The following is a 20,980-nucleotide window of genomic DNA, read 5'->3' as shown; positions in this document are numbered from 1 at the left end:
CTCAATCATATCAGTTTCATCTGTCAAAAGGATGTTTCACCAAACAAATACCATAAGACAGACTATGCGTGTAGTCACCATTGCAAAGCACCCCCTGAACAACTTTCATAGTATAAACTCAGACAACGATGCATCTAGAGGACTCCATAACCAACTGCAAAGCAAATTGCATTATGAAATCCCGGGTGAGACTTAAACTGAAGACCTCACGGACATCGAGAAGGACAGTAACCACTCAACTAAATAGAGATAGGTTAAAAAAAATCAAACACATACTAAACATAATATTAGAACTATCAAAGTCTTTGAAAAATATATGAATTAAAACATCTATTTCCTAGAGGGGAAATATATGACAACTTAAGTTCTCTTAATTAAATCACTAAGAGATTTGTCTGTTGGTTTTAGCAAGTTGTAGGCAAATCCTCCTCCGATAGCTCCAATTATCGGGCCGATGATGTATACCCAGATTGCATTGTAATTGTTTAACACCATAGCCGGTCCAAGACTTCTTGCCGGATTCATCGATGCTCCAGAAATTTGCCTAAATGCAAATGAATATGTATGTTTAATACTCTGTAAAATGTTGTTCAATTGAAACCCAACTTTGAAAAGAGTAACCAATTGTTAGTTAAAAAGCTACCCTCCAGCAAAGATGTTTAATGTTATGGTCATCCCCACTATGATCCCACCGTGTTCTTTAATCTGCAGGCATTTATATCATTATTCGTCAATAGCTAGTATCTCAAATAAGAAGCTAGTTAAGTTTTACACAAACTTAAGTAATATACATAAAAATTGGTTTACTCGAAAGAAGACATACCGCCCTACGATCATTAATGGCCCCCGAAACAATAAACATCATGATAAAAGCAACGATTATCTCAACAACAATGGCTTGCATGGTTGATCCGGAAGGTGTAGTTCCAAAAAATGCTTTAGGAGTTATGTTCAAGATTAAGGATATTGTTCCACTGGCTAAAACCGCCCCCAACAGTTGCGATGCTAGATAAAGAATCACCTACATTTAAAATGTGAATTTGGTAAAAGAAACCTTAAAAAGGTAATGTAATACACTAATACTTTAAGTTAATCCGTGCATAGAAATATTGTAAAAAACTTGAAAAAGAAAGAGAAGTAACGTAACGACTTAAGGTAATCATTAACATGAAAATAAGTATTATATGTGGCGATTATATATTGACTTTAAACTGATTATTATTAAATAATACAATACTTTTATCCACCTTAGAAAAATCCTTGAAAATTATGATTTGAGGTGCGTGACACATGTGTAGCGTGTTGTTACGATTTTTCTTTTCCAACGTTATTTTTGAAGATAGTCAGAAAATTAGAAAATTTGTTTAAATTGGGCTAGAGAAACACTAAGAAACGTCGAATATATGATTTATAAAAGTTTTTGAAAAAAGGTGGTGAAAAATTTAACAAAGTTTTTGATAAATCCAGTAACAAGGCGTATAAATTAAAGGGGTCTATAATCAAAATGCCTCATATTACCCAAATGCAACAGGGTGAAGATTGGCGAGTGCAAGAAATGTTCACGGGCGAATTTGAAGACGTGCAACACATGCGTTTGTACAAGGCACATAATTCAAGAGGGTCTATAATCCCACAGTATTTAGTACTTATGAAAAATATTGTTAAGAGTGATGTTGGTACTTAACCTAATTTTTTACTCCTTCCGTCCCATATTAATAGTCCACAGACAAAAAACACACATTTTAAGGAAATGTCATAAAAGTACTGTTCTGTTTACTTTCCAGTTTTACACTTACCTTTTCTTTCTCTTTTAATCATATCCACATACATTAAGGGCATAATAGAATCTAAGTTTCTTATTTTTTTCTATTTATGAAAGTTGACTATTCATTTGGGACATCCCAAAATGGAATACTAGACTATTAATATGGGACGGAGAGAGTAGTATTTACTGAACTTATTCTTACATATATTTATAACATTTGTATACAAAATGACTAATTTTTATAAATTGAACATGACACATATGAAAAATTGGAATCGACTGAACGGTCCTGAAAATGTTGCTAGTATTGGCGCCTCCTTTACCGTGTGAATTGGGGACTGATAATAGTAGTTTAAGGAAAATGAAAACTTCACCTCCTTACTTTGAACACGTTTTTTGAATATTCACTACTTTTCAATAGGGAAAACTATAAGCTAAGAAAAATAAACGCACCATCAGATTTGATCGAGAAAAATGATATACCTCATTTAACGGAAACATACCCAAAAAAGCCAATGCGACAGTCACAGCAGGATTGAAATGGGCTGATACATGTTGGAGGGCGTAAATCGTAGCCATAACAATAAGCCCCCATGTCACACATATACCAGGAAAAGTGATCTTACCATCAAAAAGTTTATCAGATGCCACTGTTGAACAACCCACAAAAATAATAATATATGTTCCAAAAAACTCGGCTATCAACTGTTTAACATGAAACACGTAAACTGTCACAATTAAATTAAGTACATAATTCTTTATTTTTGTTATATCAATGGTTATAGACTTACCCTTTGGGTCAAATCAATAGTAGGATTAGTGGAAATAATTAAATCGGAATCATTGTCTGTTTTGCCTTTTTCCACTGCTGAAATATTTGAATCATCACCAGTAACTGCAGCTGCCATCATTGTAAAATTTGTCGGTTTTACAACAAAATAGAGTAGGAAATGTAAGTAAAATTAGTAAGATCAATAGATTTATACATTCAGGAGGGTTAATGGTTGATGTGTATATAGAAGCCGAGTCATATGTTTACTAGGATTAGTTTCTGTTTTCTTTAATCTTACTAAAATTAGCTATTGAGCTATTTTTGGAAACTTTAGTGAGATGAGTTGTGATCCATTGTTGTAACCTTCATCTCTTATTGCAAATATCTGCATTCAAAGAACAATAAAGTTGTGATTCAAAATTTGTAGTTGATCGTTTTTCAGGGAATCTGATCCACCATAAGAGATGACCTAATCAACATTTGTTTAAACAATTAACAAAACAGTGTTTACACTATCGCATCGATCAAGCTTGTAGTCGTTCCAATTTAGGTAATTGTTGTGTAACTGATTACATATCAATCGTGACAGAAAATCTTATGAAAACTGTGAAGTTGTAGAATTTAAACCTTCATGATGAAAAACAGTAAATGATATCCATAATGAGATGACCTAATCAACATTTTTTATATCCTCATCATAAAATCGGATTTAAATTTATAAGCAGACATCTTGGGATGATTGAAAAATGATCAAAAATAATAACGAGATAGGTTAGGCTGCATACATCTGAATTAAAAATACTTGCCTTCTGCAAATAAAATGAACAAAGGAAATCTCATTTATTCATCATGACTTGTGTACAAATCATAGTTTGTCAGAGTATTTCAATTTATACAACTGCGACGAAGAGATATTAGTTACTTACAATCGTTGTAAAAATAATGGTTTCAGGTCATCTCATTTGTTCGGTAGTGGTGGTGTTCCCATATGGCTAATCTGCAATGTTCACCGATCTGTATCACTGAACTTGTGGATATGTTGTCTCCATCTAAAGCTGACACTATTTTTTAGAAACTATTTTCCCCTGCGCTTTTTGTTTTCCTTTTCGTTGAAGTTTCTTACTCTGGTCACCTTGTCCCTATGCCGCTGCTCTCCTGCCATGTCACCGCCTCTTTCTCTAAGTGCAATTGTGGGTATTCGATCTAGGGTTTCAAGGATGTTACGACATCTATTTGGTTGGTTCTCTTTCTCGGTGGTGACATTTAGTTATCAGTTAAGATTACCCTTTGAGGATGTTTACTTTGTGTACTTTCTAGGCTTGCGATATGATTGTGATTCCATCATTTAGGTAGTTTGGGTGATTCCTTAGATAGGGTTGGTTATGGTTTGCAGTGGACTTTGTTGTTGGTTCCGATCGGAATCTGGATGGTTTAGAGACTTCGACGGCTAGAGCTTTTTTTTTTTTTGGCTGCTGGTTGGTGATTAAGTTTATGATTAGTGTATTAGTGTGTTCAAGTGATGAATCCAATGGGCTCGCATTGACTTGTTTGACGTGTCAATAACTCACAATTGTTTAATTAGATTGAAGTAGTTTATGTATTTTGATTGTTTTTTGGTTCAATTCTAGAGTCAAAGGTAAAATTTTGAACAAGGTAGAAAAGTGGTGAATCTATTAAATTTGAATATGAAAATATCATTTCCCTTTCAGGAATTCAGGGTAAAATTTTGAACTTTGTATGAGTCACACCACTACCTTTGATGCTCTCATATAACCAACCTTTCATGTAGCATCCTAACATCTTATAGGTTAGCAGCTTATTGCCCGACAGTTTATTTTTATCAACCTAGCTTGGACATGCTCAAGTTTCTTCTAGGGGTAATTTAGTAAACTTAATTTTCCTTATTTGTTGGATTGATTAGAATCCTAATCATGAAAAGCTTTTTAGCGCGAAGAAGAATTAAACAAGGAATTAAACGAGTTACAATTGATTTCTGATGAAGACTCGCAATCGCAAGTTTGGAAAGAGGAAAGGTTCGCGATCACGAGAACTGGTCGGCCAGAAATTTCTAGATTAAGGAAACTTGTTCTAAAAGTTGTTTCGTTGTTTGTTTTTGACTATAAATAAGACCCTATGTAAACCATAACAATGTGCACGAAATTTATAGTGAAAAATCTTTGGTTTGCGCCTGTGGAGTAAACCCTTCTCCGCGTTTTGGAGTTAGGATATAACCATGTGAAATCTCGTGTTGTTTATCTTTATTGTTCTATGCTTTATCATTCATTTATCGTACGTGTGTTAGTGATTGGTTTAAATCACTTGTCTTGTTGGGACATTTCGAATTTCTAACAAGTGGTATCAGAGCTTCAAGGTTTGAAGATCGGACACGATGGCGATTTGAAAGCAAAAGAACAAAAAAAAAGTTGCTGAAGCTGGCGGACTCGCGACCGCCAGACCCAAGGTCGCGATCGCGAGATGCTTCTGCCAGAATTTTTTTTTTAGTTATTTTTTTAAACGGCGGGTTCTAGGGATTTCTCTTGCAACATGTATCAAGAGCAGGTGACTTAGTTGGTCGCGATGAATTCATTGATATGTCTATGTATCTGGGAGAGTTTATCACATCAAGATTCAGGTAACGGTTCTTGAAAGTTATTTTGTAAACGGGACGCTGATTGCATTAAGATTGTGATTTTTTCGCGAATGGTTACTGAGTCAGAGGTCAGGTCGATGGGTTCGTTGCGGAGATATTATTCAGGAGATCCGGGTGTCGCATATGAGTTCTCGTTCTTCGTGATCCCGTGCGAAAGGATGATTAAACTTTCAATTTCAGAGTTCCAGGGGCTGATTTAGAAGAAATTTCATAGCGGGTTTGTTTACCATTGGATCGACTTGATTTTTTGGTTGTGGGTAGAAGACTTACTGATCTACACGTGGTAAAAATTTGAGGCTGATGTGACCTGGATCTTGAGATATGATTTTTCGAATCTAGACAATTTTCAGGGTGAACTTTTCGGGTTTCATGACACGAGTGCGAGAAGTTTTTTCTCAGAAACTTCGAGCGATACAAGCTGTGTTTTCAAAGATGTGGGTTTGTTATGGGAGCTCAGGAGGGTATTTTTCTCTCGAGTTAGAGCGGTTGAATAACGAACATGATGCATCAGTTGAAAGTCGATAGTGGGAGCATCGGAGAAGTTTGTTGCTTACGTGTTTTGAAACGGGGTGACCAAGTGTATGGTCGGATATTCCATGATCAATGGAGTATGAGGGCTGATTTGAGCTTCTTGTTACTTAAGGGTAATTGGTTGTCGAAGGGTGTCGGATAGAACGCATTCGACGGTTGCTCGGGTATTGGTTGATGTTTCGACAAAAGGAGCGGTTTTTCTTCGAAGGTGATCAATTAGAAGTCCTTAGGTGATGGAAGAGGGTCGGATAATCATGTATGTCTTGGAACTTGAGCTTTCTAGGATTGTTGAGGGTGTCGGGAACTCGGTGTGAATTTTGGTAACCGACGAAAGTTATTGAGCTAGTGGGAGTTATTCGACTAGTGGAGTTGTGGAGATGATTATGCGATGTCGTTCTATAATGTTCTTAAGATTAGTGTGAGGATTTCGGGTAACACTAGGGCTTCGAGTACTTGTTTTACTCTCTGATGGCAAAGAAATTTGCTACTGACCAGTGGTACGATCCAAGTTTCTTTTCGAGTAGCCGTGGTTTATTTATTACTCGTACAGTGGGAGCGTGCTTGGTGAAAAATGGGGTTTGTAAAAATCATAGCTATGAGGAGGTCAGTGTACCAGTGAGAAAGCGGAAAGTAGAAAAGGTAGTAGACTTTGAGGTTGTGATTGCGTTCTCACTGGAGCCTTGATGAAGAGTCTAAGAGGGTGTCTGTTGGATTTTCTGATTGCTGGGAAGGATAATCATAGATACACGGTGAAATTTTGTACGAGGGTGATCATTGACATGTGGGTTCAGGATTGGACATGTCTAAATTGATCAATGAGGCGGTGTTTGCCTCATGGAAGAATCCTATAATTAAAGAGTCGCATACTTTAATTGGTTTTCTGGTTTAAGAAGATGATCTTCGTGTCAGAAGATGGTGGTGCAGAAATCAAGATGGCCCAAGCTAGTAACTATGAGATTGGATTATCGCTCAATGGTGTTTTTAGTGTTGAAAGACTTCACTTGCTCGAAGGTTATTGGGTGAAGTGCGGCGTGATTCGGGTAGCTTACTCGGCTGTATCAAAAGGAGTTGGTAATCGGCTAATCTGGAGTTATTGTGGGTGTTGAAGGAACATAGTTGACGGGTTGACGAAGGTTGTTTAATGTCTCCTTCGAGTGGGAGATTGTTGAGTGCGAAGAAGAATTATACAAGGAATTAAACGAGTTACGATTGTTGTCTAATGAAGACTCGCGATCGCGAGTTCGAAAAGAGGAAAGGTTCGCGATCGCGAGAGCTGATCGGCCAGAAGTTTCTAGATTAAGGAAACGTGTTCCCAAAGTTTTTTCTGTTAAGTGATGAAAAGTGCGTAATATTATTTCCGAATCATTATAGCAGTGGAATACATACATATAAATGGGATTGAACAATTGCTCAACCTAGTGGACTAGATAAGCTAACGGGCTCTTATAGAACACGGGCTAAATAATCTAATATATAAATGCATAAACAATACCCATCTAACATCCCCCCGCAGATGTAGCGGGAGCTGGGCGAACGCTTAAACTGGATCGAAACTCATCAAAAAGTGCAGTAGGTAGGCCTTTAGTGAAGATGTCTGCAAACTGATAGCGAGAAGGAACATGAAGGACCCGAACATGACCCTTAAGAAAAAGATCACGGACAAAATGGATGTCAATCTCAATGTGTTTGGTGCGCTGGTGTTTCACCGGGTTACCAGACATGTACACAGCACTAACGTTGTCACAGTAGACAAGAGTAGCAGATGAAAGCGGGCAATGGAGCTCACGTAGAAGATTACAAATCCAGCATGTCTCTGCAACGGCGTTTACGACACCGTGCTATTCAGCTTTGGCACTGGAGCGTGACGGAGTATGTTGCCATTTAGAGGACCATGATAGTAGATTATTACCCAAAAATATAAAGTATCCAGATGTAGAGCGACGAGTAAAGGGACAACCAGCCAAATCAGCATCAGAATAAGTAACCAATGAGCAAGTGCTAGATGAATACAACTGTAGACCAAGATCTAGAGTCCCCTGAACATATCGAATGATCCTTCGAAGAGCAGCCATATGAGGCTCTCGAGGATCATGCATAAACAAACAGATCTGCTGAAGAGCATAAGAGATGTCAGGCTTGGTAAAAGTGAGATACTGGAGAGCACCGGCAAGGCTGCGATATAAAGTGGGATCCTTAACTGGGGGACCAGTAGTGGTCAGTTTGGTGCCAATATCGATTGGTGTGCGACTAGGATTACAACCAACCATATCTGCACGCTCAATGATCTCAGATGCGTACTTCTTCTAAGAGAGAAACATACCAGAAGGAGTACGAGTGACAGAAATGCCAAGAAAATAATTTAACGGGCCAAGAGCAGTGATGGAAAACTCCTGATGTAATGAGGTGATAACCCGATGAAGAAAAGCTGTAGATGAGGCAGTCAAGATGATGTCGTCCACATATAATAACTGATGTGTCAAAAGTGTGTGCAGTAGTGCTTAACTTATCTTTCAACTTTTAAACTTATAAAACCTTTATTATTACACTTTAACACCCTAACGAGCAATAAAACCCGGTCAGATGTAGTATTTTAGGTTATCGTCCCAAGAGAGCGTAGATGCGGATAAGATTTGTTTTATTTAAATAATTTAATTCTTATTAAAGAATTAAAGATAGATTTTTAATTCTTTTATAGGATAGATTCTTATCTCTTAGAGAAGAGATGCTTTAAAGATAAACAAGCAATAAAATAAAACAAGAAATTGAAGATTCAAAATAAACAGATAAAAATAAAAGCAATGAATGAATAACTCATACGGGAATCATATTAGGCAAGTTTCATAACTTATATTAACACAAAGCAGAATAATAATCATAGACCAACTATTATCCCTTAATAGGTTAAGCTAAGTGTTGCATATCTGATAGGTTCGACAGGTTCCAATGAATTGTCATTCAATTAGACAATACCCCCTACCTATTAATAGTCAATAGTCCAATGTTCACAAGTGTCGGTCTTTTATCCAAACCCTAATTATGGTACAAAATTTAATAACTCCATCTTAATATTTAGTCCAACATCACGATTACTTTGGTTTAAATAAGCATAATAATAACTTAGTTACGAGACATTAATTTAAAAAGGAAGAACATAGCTTACAGTGATTATTTATCGCGTAGCGTTACACGGACAGAACTCCGACTTTAAAACTCGTAAAACATTTCTTACAATAACCCAATTATTATTAAACTTAAATTAAAATTAATATTAATATTATAAATATAAATATAAATATTATGTTTACAGAGAATGAAAGAAAGAATGAAAATATGGTGTATCATTCCTCTGAATTCGTCGCCTTTTATAGCACTTGGCCAGGATTTAGGGCCCATGCGATCGCATGGGTTTGATGCCTTATTCCCATGCGATCGCATGGACAGGCTGTCAAGGTTCAATCATCAATTTAAAACGTAGGTTGCTCGATTTATTTAATATATAATATATTATATATAATTTTATATAATTATATATATATTATATTAATATTATATTCTTGTGCATAGTTGACTTGTAATTTTAGCTCCGTTGTCTGGTACGTTTACGCCCGGTTTATGTCTCGGTTCTGGATTTTCGAACGTCCTTTCGTATGCTTAGATATCTTGTACTTTGCGTTCCGCGACTTGTACTCTTATAATTTTTAGACGTTTCTCATCAATAAATTGAACCACCTGGATTGTAACTTGTACGTTTTAGCTTTTTAGTCATTTGCGTCTTCAAATTGTCGTTTTCTTCTTTTGTCTATCCACTTATTTATTTAAACGAATATTACTTGAAAATAGAACAATTGCAACTAAAAGCTTTACATATTGGAAGGATATTGTGACTAAATATATGTTCATTTGGAGCACTATCAAATATCTCCACACTTGAGCGTTGCTTGTCCTCAAGCAATATAGAGCTTGAAATTAAATCACACTTCACTCGAATCACATTTTTATTCTCACACTTTATACATCAGTGATTTTGATACAGCGGTATGAACAATGATAGTAACGATGTGGTTTATAGTCCCACATGACTATGAAAATTTAGATTCTTGAGGAAATTGGATCTTTATGAAAGCATTTGATCTTTTGAAAATTCATTCTAGCTTTTACCCTAGATAAGTTTTCTGGAATAACCCTTCACCAGTGTTTGCAAAATATTTTTGTGGGTTTTGTAGGTTTCAGATTTTAAAATTTTAGCTCAAAACTTGCGGTTTTGTGTCACCCACTTGCTAACCTTGTATTAGGAAAGCACACGTCCAGTATACTTGCTCCGTATATTACCTTTCGGTAAACTACCATCCGGTTGTAAAGGAAAGCGTTGAACAAGAAACTGTTAAGGCAATGTCTAATGACATGCAGATGTTCATGGTCTAAAACGTATCGGATGCAATTACTATCTTTTGTAGGAGCAATAGCAAAGATCACCCTATAGTTTTTCGGTTTGGCACAAGGTCCTGTCTTCGACCATGCTATGCAACCACCGTTCTTACGGTTGACATCCGATTTGGTTCAGGTGACCTAATGAATTCTGGTGAATTATTAGGATTTTACGTTCAATGGTAATGAACGCATTGAAAATAGGTTTTCAGAAAACAAATCGGTTTTAATTTGATCAAAATATTTTCTCATTCAAGCTCGAGTTTAGATATCATTGAATTCCATGAGTTTGTAATTCTCAATCTTTAAAGTCAATCTCAAGGATTGAGTAATATCAGGCTTAAATGCTGATTTTTGATCTTTTAGGAGATTATCTTTTCTGGGGGTCTGATTCATTAGTCTTATCAAGCTAATTTGCACGGCGCCCTCCCCATTTTACGAGACATATCCTCTCATGGTTAGAATAAGTCTGACCATTTGGCGACCCTGTTTGATGCTGAGGTCCGTAGATTTCCAGCTGATTTTCGAGAAAACTTTTCAAGGTTTTTCGTAGACTCTACAACTGGTCTGGACGACAACTTCCTGACCTAAATCAAGAAGCGCGTGTCTTTTTCGGAAGACTTTACTTCCTTTTAATGATGAAATTGATTCATCGTGTAGATCCATCTTTCTTTCAATTATATTACAGTAAATCTGGTAAAACTGATTAGTTTAGTCCAAAACAAAAATACCTGCAATAATCTTGTACAAATATGTGATATATGTTTTGAAGAACTTGGTAAATTCTTCCCACACTTAGCTTTTATTTTTTTCTTTGACTTTTTATTCTCCTTTATTCCATTTTAAATGAATTCAAGCATTTTGGGTTGTTTCTCCATTTATGTTCTCTCCGAGGTAACAATAATTTTGGCATTAACACCTAGTTTTATCGTTCATAAATATGTATAAACATGATTTTGAGTTCATTTAGTTGAAATTTTTTTTCAAATTTTCACAAAATTTGGCAATTAAACTAAGTGTAAAGCCGAGAGAGTTTATAACCCTTCCCCACACTTGAGATCTTGCAATGCCCTCATTTGCAAGAAATCAGTAAAAATTTAAATTCATGAGGGTGATTAGTGTAGAAAAATGATTAAAAATACCGAGTTTGCAAACATATTGTTTTATATCACATTTGATATTTTGCGTCTTGTCGTCAAAATTAATAGCTTTTGCTAAACTTAATGACAGTCTTTGAAAGTGCGCTGTTTTACCCTGTTTTGTACATGAGATAAACTACAAACATATATATACATACTTTTACATATATTTTTTTTATAAAACCTTTATTTATTAAAACAAATTAAATGAATAATTTTTAAAATTTTGTTTCCTTTTACTTAGGTAGTTTCGGTACGTTTACCTAGTCCGTCCATCGACAAAATTTAAAATTTGTCGTTTTTAAAGCGATTGTTTTAAAAACAAAGATTTTCAGGTTTTTTTAATTTTTTTTTGGTATACTTTAGATCAATAAAATTAAATATAATGATAACAAAATTTTTTGCCCCGCCCTCGGGTAAAGCAATTTCGATTCTATGATCTATTCTTTAACTTACGACGAATTTTAGAAATCATTTTTTAAACTTAATCAAATAAAGTAAATTTTGTTTCTAAATTCACATAAAACTTAAATTTAAAAAGCGTATTAATTTCATACAAACCTACAAGACAAAATAAAATTCAGAATGGGGGAAGAAAACTAGTTCTTTAGTGTTTGCTGTAGTGACCCGAACTTTTTCATGTTTATATATATTAAATGAAATTGTTATTTACATGATTAAGTGTTTCCAACATGTTAAGCAATCAAACTTGTTAAGACTTGATTAACTGAAATAGGTTTCATATAGACAATTGACCACCCAAGTTGACCGGTGATTCACGAACGTTAAAACTTGTAAAAACTATATGATGACATATACATGATTATATATATAGTTAACATGATATTATGATAAGTAAGTATCTCATTAGGTATTTTAACAATGAATTATATGTAGTGACCCGAACTTTTCCATGTTTATATATATTAATTGAGATTGATATTTACATGATTAAATGTTTCCAACATGTTAAGCAATCAAACTTGTTAAGACTTGATTAATTGAAATATGTTTCATATAGACAATTGACCACCCAAGTTGACCGGCGATTCACGAATGTTAAAACTTGTAAAAACGACATGACGATATATATATGGATATACATATGGTTAATATGAGATTATGATAAGTAAGTATCTCCAAAAGTATATTAACAATGAGTTATATACATATAAACAAGACTACTAACTTAAGGATTTTGAAACGAGACATATATGTAACGATTATCGTTGTAACGACATTTAAATGTATATATATCATATTAAGATATATTAATATATCATAATATCATGATAATATAATAATTTAACATCTCATTAGATATAATAAACAATGGGTTAACAACATTAATTGAGATCGTTAACTTAAAGGTTTCAAAACAACACTTACATGTAACGACTAACGATAACTTAACGACTCAGTTAAAATGTATATACATGTAGTGTATTTAGATGTATTAAAATACTTTTGGAAGACTTCAAGACATATATCAAAACACTCATACTTAACGAAAATGGTTACAGTTACTTTTCCATTCTTTTCTTTCATCAAGAATTCTAGTCGTATTCTTACCCGTATTATACACAGCTTCAAAACGTACTTACTATGAGTATATACCAATAGGAACTAGCATGGGATTCCACTCTTGATTATGTCATGTATGACTAATCAATTTTAACTTCTACCATGAGCTAGTCAACTAACTAGAACTCCTTTTAACCCCACTCACCACTCACCAATTACCACTCATCATTCACTCCATTTCACTTCCAATTCTCTTTCTAATTCTCTCTCAACACACACACACACACACTATTATGAACGTATTTTTCCAGTAGTTAATCATCATCTTCATCAAAAATCACTTCAAGAATCAAGCTATAATCATCATAGGAAGAACACTTCAAGAACACTTCAAAAATCCCTTCAAGTTTACTAATTTACTTCCAAGCTTTCTAATCCATTCTAAGTAATCATCTAAGATCAAGAAACCTTTGTTATATACTGTAGGTTATCTTTCTTATTCAAGGTAATATTCATATTCAAACTTTGATTCAATTTCTATAACTATAAACTATCTTAATTCGAGTAAAAATCTTACTTGAACTTGTTTTTGTGTCATGATCCTACTTCAAGAACTTTCAAGCCATCCAAGATCCTTTGAAGCTAGATCATTTCTTGTCACTTCCAGTAGGTTTACCTACTAAACTTGAGGTAGTAATGATGTTCATAACATCATTCGATTCATATATATAAAACTATCTTATTCGAAGGTTTAAACTCGTAATCACTAGAACATAGTTTAGTTAATTCTAAACTTGTTCGCAAACAAAAGTTAATCCTTCTAACTTGACTTTTAAAATTAACTACACACATGTTCTATATCTATATGATATGCTAACTTAATGATTTAAAACCTGGAAACACGAAAAACACCGTAAAACCGGATTTACGCCGTCGTAGTAACACCGCGGGCTGTTTTGGGTTAGTTAATTAAAAACTATGATAAACTTTGATTTAAAAGTTGTTATTCTGAGAAAATGATTTTTATTATGAACATGAAACTATATCCAAAAATTATGGTTAAACTCAAAGTGGAAGTATGTTTTCTAAAATGGTCATCTAGACGTCGTTCTTTCGACTGAAATGACTACCTTTACAAAAACGACTTGTAACTTATTTTTACGACTATAAACCTATACTTTTCTGTTTAGATTCATAAAATAGAGTTCAATATGAAACCATAGCAATTTGATTCACTCAAAACGGATTTAAAATGAAGAAGTTATGGGTAAAACAAGATTGGATAATTTTTCTCATTTTAGCTACGTGAAAATTGGTAACAAATCTATTCCAACCATAACTTAATCAACTTGTATTGTATATTATGTAATCTTGAGATACCATAGACACGTATACAATGTTTCGACCTATCATGTCGACACATCTATATATATTTCGGAACAACCATAGACACTCTATATGTGAATGTTGGAGTTAGCTATACAGGGTTGAGGTTGATTCCAAAATATATATAGTTTGAGTTGTGATCAATACTGAGATACGTATACACTGGGTCGTGGATTGATTCAAGATAATATTTATCGATTTATTTCTGTACATCTAACTGTGGACAACTAGTTATAGGTTACTAACGAGGACAGCTGACTTAATAAACTTAAAACATCAAAATATATTAAAAGTGTTGTAAATATATTTTAAACATACTTTGATATATATGTATATATTGTTATAGGTTCGTGAATCAACCAGTGGCCAAGTCTTACTTCCCGACGAAGTAAAAATCTGTGAAAGTGAGTTATAGTCCCACTTTTAAAATCTAATATTTTTGGGATGAGAATACATGCAGGTTTTATAAATGATTTACAAAATAGACACAAGTACGTGAAACTACATTCTATGGTTGAATTATCGAAATCGAATATGCCCCTTTTTATTAAGTCTGGTAATCTAAGAATTAGGGAACAGACACCCTAATTGATGCGAATCCTAAAGATAGATCTATTGGGCCTAACAAACCCCATCCAAAGTACCGGATGCTTTAGTACTTCGAAATTTATATCATATCCGAAGGGTGTCCCGGAATGATGGGGATATTCTTATATATATGCATCTTGTTAATGTCGGTTACCAGGTGTTCACCATATGAATGATTTTTATCTCTATGTATGGGATGTGTATTGAAATATGAAATCTTGTGGTCTATTGTTACGATTTGATATATATAGGTTAAACCTATAACTCACCAACATTTTTGTTGACGTTTAAAGCATGTTTATTCTCAGGTGAATACTAAGAGCTTCCGCTGTTGCATACTAAAATAAGAACAAGATTTGGAGTCCATGTTTGTATGATATTGTGTAAAAACTGCATTCAAGAAACTGATTTCGATGTAACATATTTGTATTGTAAACCATTATGTAATGGTCGTGTGTAAACAGGATATTTTAGATTATCATTATTTGATAATCTATGTAAAGCTTTTTAAACCTTTATTTATGAAATAAAGGTTATGGTTTGTTTTAAAAATGAATGCAGTCTTTGAAAAACGTCTCATATAGAGGTCAAAACCTCGCAAATAATTAATATGGAACGTTTTTAATCAATAAGAACGGGACATTTCAGTTGGTATCCGAGCGTTGGTCTTAGAGAACCAGAAAATTTGCATTAGTGTGTCTTATCGAGTTTGTTAGGATGCATTAGTGAGTCTGGACTTTGACCGTGTTTTATTTAAAAATGATTGCTTAACATTTTTGTTGGAAACTATATATTTTTAACATATGAATATTATGTGATATATTAATCTCTTAACGTGTTTGATATTATGTGATAGATGTCTACCTCTAGAACAAGTCCCATTGACTCACCTAATAATAATGAAGAGTCAAATGTAAATTGGAATGATTCGTGGACTGATTCACAAGTTCCCGAAGAGGAACCGGAAGAAGAGTCGGAACCGGAAGAAGAATCGGAACAGGAAGAAGAATCGGAACCGGAAGAAGAAATAGAACCGGTGGGGGAAATAATAAAACGGTTAAGTAAAAGAGAATCCTCAACCAACCGACCAAGGTTAATTATGGTCAATGGTGTTTCCGCCAAGGAAGCAAAATATTGGGAGGATTACCAATTCTCCGATGAATCGGATTCCGACGAGAATTCCGATGATGTTATAGAAATTACCCCAACTGAATTTAAAAAGGCAAAAGAAAATAATAAGGGAAAGGGCATAAAAATAGAGAAATCTAATTCCAACCCCGATGAACTTTATATGTATCGTCAACCCCCGAAGTCCTTAAGTTGTAACAATGACCCGAGAACCTCTAAACCACCAGGTTTTTCTAAACCAATGTGGACAACGACGGCTCGTATTAGGGGAACATCATATATCCCTAGAAACTTGGCAAAACGAACCAAAACCGAACAAGAAGAAACGAGCGAGTCGGAATAAGATAGTTGTATTCGTGTGGTGTAATATATGTAATATAGTGTGCTTATGCTTTATGATATATGTAAAAATTGCTTGTATTAATAAGTATTTTTTTATGAATCTAACTCTTGTCTATTTTACAGTATAAGAACACAAAATGGATAGACAACCCAATATTTTAAGAGACCTACCCGGAGACATGATTGATGAAATCTTGTCTAGAGTCGGTCAGAATTCCTCGACACAACTATTTAAGGCGAGATCAGTTTGTAAGACATTCGAAGAACGTTCCAAGAATGCCTTGGTTTATAAAAGGCTTTAGTTCGAAAGATGGGTGATATCACATTGGGAAATCCATAAGTTACGATGTTTTTACTTTGACGCATATATTGCGGGGAACCCAAATGCTATTTTACGCAACGGGTTAAGAAATTATTTTGACTCAGTATATCCGAATATAGGACTTCGTGATTTAGAAAAAGCGGCTAACATGCAACATAAAGAAGCATGTTATGCTTACGGGTTAGTAATGTTCGCTTCTCACCAAAGTGAGAACAAGAACATCGGGCTACAACTATTAAACAAAACGTTCCCACAAGTGACGGAGTCGGTAATTGGGGTAAGAAATGAGGTTTTTAGGTTATTACGAGACTGTTGGTCATTACGTAACCCTCGTCCCTTTGACGACGTTACAACACACTGTCTTATCAACGGCCATAACGGTTATGTTCCACAAGACCAAGGATGGGAAGTAGTCCTAGTAAAACCAGAATGCATGACTTGTTTCTGGACGTATGAATTACGTGTCTTTATTGCCTTTGCTGAACGACTTGTGTACTAGCTAGAATTATCTTCACAACTATCTTGTATCAAAGTTATTATGTGCTATATTTCATGCTTTATGTAAAATAGGCGGTATTGTAAGTTTGTAAAATATTGTATAAAAGTTTGAACGCGAAATATTATTACAATCAGTTTTTCATATAGAATTGTAGTAGTTGAATTGTATTTTAGCTACTAAGTATGAACTTAACGGGTAGGTACTACCCGAATTTAAACTTATAAAACGCTAATATGAAGAAAAAGCTTTTATAAATGAGTTCATATTATGCTACGAAATACTATTAACTATTCTTAATATTCTGTATGATTAACTTGTTCCATTTGACTATTTTGAAGGAAATGGCACCGACTACTCGACACACCGTGAATATGAATGAAGAGGAATTCCGTACTTTTCTAGCTTCAAACATAGCCGCAGTACAGGCTGCGCTACATACCAACAATAACCTTGGATCTGGCAGTACAGGAAATCGTGTAGGATGCACCTACAAAGAATTCACTGCCTGCAAACCTTTGGAATTTGATGGAACCGAAGGACCGATCGGATTGAAACGGTGGACCGAGAAGGTCGAATCGGTGTTTGCCATAAGTAAGTGTACTGAAGAGGACAAAGTGAAGTACGCTACACATACCTTCACAGGTTCTGCGTTAACATGGTGGAATACCTATCTAGAGCAAGTGGGACAAGATGATGCGTACGCACTACCGTGGTCAGCATTCAAGCACTTGATGAACGAGAAGTACCGTCCCAGAACCGAGGTCAATAAGCTCAAGACAGAACTTAGAGGGTTACAGACCCAAGGATTTGATATTACCACGTACGAAAGATGATTCACCGAATTGTGCCTATTGTGTCCGGGAGCATTTGAAGATGAGGAAGAGAAGATCGACGCGTTTGTGAAAGGATTACCGGAAAGAATCCAAGAAGATATAAGTTCACACGAGCCCGCCTCCATACAACAGGCATGTAGAATGGCTCACAAAATAGTGAACCAGATTGAAGAAAGAATTAAAGAACAGACTGCTGAAGAGGCCAATGTGAAGCAAGTCAAAAGAAAGTGGGAGGCAAACGGTGATAAGAATCACCAATACAACAACAACAGCAATTACAACAATAATCGCAACAATTATCCCAACAATCGCAACATCAATCGCAACTACAACAAACGGCCCAACAACAACAACAACAACAACAACAACAACAACAACAATCATCCCAACAACAATAATAACTGCAACAACAACAACAATCAGAAGCAGCTATGCCAAAGGTGTGAAAAGTATCACTCGGGGTTCTGCACCAAATTTTGCAACAAGTGTAAAAGAAATGGTCATAGCGCGGCTAAGTGTGAGGTCTACGGACCAGGGGTTAATAGAACGAAAGGAACAAATGGTGTCGGAACGAGTAATGGCGGAGCAAGTAGTGTCGGAGCAAGTTATGCCAATGTAGTTTGTTATAAATGTGGAAAACCGGGCCACATTATTAGAAATTGCCCGAACCAGGAGAACACGAATGGACAAGGCCGCGGAAGAGTTTTCAATATTAATGCGGTAGAGGCACAGGAAGACCCGGAGCTTGTTACGGGTACGTTTCTTATTGACAATAAATCTGCTTACGTTTTATTTGATTCGGGTGCGGATAGAAGCTATATGAGTAGAGATTTTTGTGCTAAATTAAGTTATCCATTGACGCCTTTGGATAGTAAATTTTTTCTCGAATTAGTAAATGGTAAATTAATTTCAGCAGATAATATATGTCGGAATCGAGAAATTAAACTGGTTAGCGAAACATTTAAGATTGATTTGATACCAGTAGAGTTAGGGAGTTTTGATGTGATAATAGGTATGGACTGGTTGAAAGAAGTGAAAGCAGAGATTGTTTGTTACAAAAATGCAATTCGCATTATACGAGAAAAAGGAAAACCCTTAATGGTGTACGGAGAAAAGGGCAACACGAAGCTACATATTATTAGTAATTTGAAGGCACAAAAACTAATAAGAAAAGGTTGCTATGCTGTTCTAGCACACGTCGAGAAATTACAAACTGAAGAAAAGATCATCAATGATGTTCCCATTGCAAAAGAATTTCCCGATGTATTTCCGAAAGAATTACCGGGATTACCCCCACAGCGATCCGTTGAATTTCAAATAGATCTTGTACCAGGAGCTGCACCAATAGCTCGTGCTCCTTACACACTCGCACCCAGCGAGATGAAAGAACTGCAAAGCCAATTACAAGAACTTTTAGAGCGTGGTTTCATTCGACCAAGCACATCACCGTGGGGAGCTCCTGTTTTGTTTGTCAAGAAGAAAGATGGTACATTCAGGTTGTGTATCGACTACCGAGAGTTGAACAAACTTACCATCAAGAACCGCTACCCACTACCGAGAATTGACGACTTATTTGATCAACTACAAGGCTCGTCTGTTTATTCAAAGATTGACTTACGTTCCGGGTATCATCAAATGCGGGTGAAAGAAGATGATATTCCAAAGACTGCTTTCAGAACACGTTACGGTCATTACGAGTTTATGGTCATGCCGTTTGGTTTAACTAATGCACCAGCTGTGTTCATGGACCTTATGAACCGAGTGTGTGGACCATACCTTGACATGTTTGTCATTGTTTTCATTGATGACATACTTATTTACTCAAAGAATGACCAAGAACACGGTGAACATTTGAGAAAGGTGTTAGAAGTATTGAGGAAGGAAGAATTGTACGCTAAGTTTTCAAAGTGTGCATTTTGGTTGGAAGAAGTTCAATTCATCGGTCACATAGTGAACAAAGAAGGTATTAAGGTGGATCCGGCAAAGATAGAAACTGTTGAAAAGTGGGAAACCCCGAAAACTACGAAACACATACGCCAGTTTTTAGGACTAGCTGGTTACTACAGAAGGTTCATCCAAGACTTTTCCAGAATAGCAAAACCCTTGACTGCATTAACGCATAAAGGGAAGAAATTTGAATGGAATGATGAACAAGAGAAAGCGTTTCAGTTATTGAAGAAAAAGCTAACTACGGCACCTATATTGTCATTGCCTGAAGGGAATGATGATTTTGTGATTTATTGTGACGCATCAAAGCAAGGTCTCGGTTGTGTATTAATGCAACGAACGAAGGTGATTGCTTATGCGTCTAGACAATTGAAGATTCACGAACAAAATTATACGATGCATGATTTGGAATTAGGCGCGGTTGTTTTTGCATTAAAGACTTGGAGGCACTACTTATATGGGGTCAAAAGTATTATATATACCGACCACAAAAGTCTTCAACACATATTTAATCAGAAACAACTGAATATGAGGCAGCGTAGGTGGATTGAATTATTGAATGATTACGACTTTGAGATTCGTTACCACCCGGGGAAGGCAAATGTATTAGCCGATGCCTTGAGCAGGAAGGACAGAGAACCTATTCGAGTAAAATCTATGAATATAATGATTCATAATAACCTTACTACTCAAATAAAGGAGGCGCAACAAGGAGTTTTAAAAGAGGGAAATTTAAAGGATGAAATAGCCAAAGGATCGGAGAAACATCTTAATATTCGGGAAGACGGAACCCGGTATAGGGCTGAAAGGATTTGGGTACCAAAATTTGGAGATATGAGAGAAATGGTACTTAGAGAAGCTCATAAAACCAGATACTCAATACATCCTGGAACGGGAAAGATGTACAAGGATCTCAGGAAATATTTTTGGTGGCCGGGTATGAAAGCCGATGTTGCTAAATACGTAGGAGAATGTTTGACGTGTTCTAAGGTCAAAGCTGAGCATCAGAAACCATTAGGTCTACTTCAACAACCCGAAATCCCGAAATGGAAATGGGAAAACATTACCATGGATTTCATCATTAAATTGCCAAGGACTGCAAGTGGTTTTGATACTATTTGGGTAATAG

General features: G+C 35.5%; 1 protein-coding gene across 1 annotated transcript; it reads right to left on the bottom strand.

The window, feature by feature from the left end:
- Nucleotides 1-360: 360 nt before the first annotated feature.
- On the bottom strand, nucleotides 361-2,673 carry LOC139863792 (probable aquaporin NIP4-2). Its single transcript, XM_071852396.1, has 5 exons — nucleotides 2,557-2,673; nucleotides 2,249-2,470; nucleotides 824-1,021; nucleotides 644-705; nucleotides 361-544 (listed from the first exon to the last, which is right to left on the bottom strand). The coding sequence occupies exons 1-5, from the start codon at nucleotides 2,671-2,673 to the stop codon at nucleotides 361-363; spliced, it is 783 nt and encodes a 260-aa protein (XP_071708497.1).
- Nucleotides 2,674-20,980: the final 18,307 nt, after the last annotated feature.

This window comes from Rutidosis leptorrhynchoides, chromosome 8, assembly GCF_046630445.1.
Source record: "Rutidosis leptorrhynchoides isolate AG116_Rl617_1_P2 chromosome 8, CSIRO_AGI_Rlap_v1, whole genome shotgun sequence".
In the NCBI taxonomy this organism is placed as follows: Eukaryota; Viridiplantae; Streptophyta; class Magnoliopsida; order Asterales; family Asteraceae; genus Rutidosis; species Rutidosis leptorrhynchoides.
The sequence above is the reverse complement of the archived record's forward strand: the minus strand, read 5'-3'. Positions and strand labels throughout refer to the sequence as shown.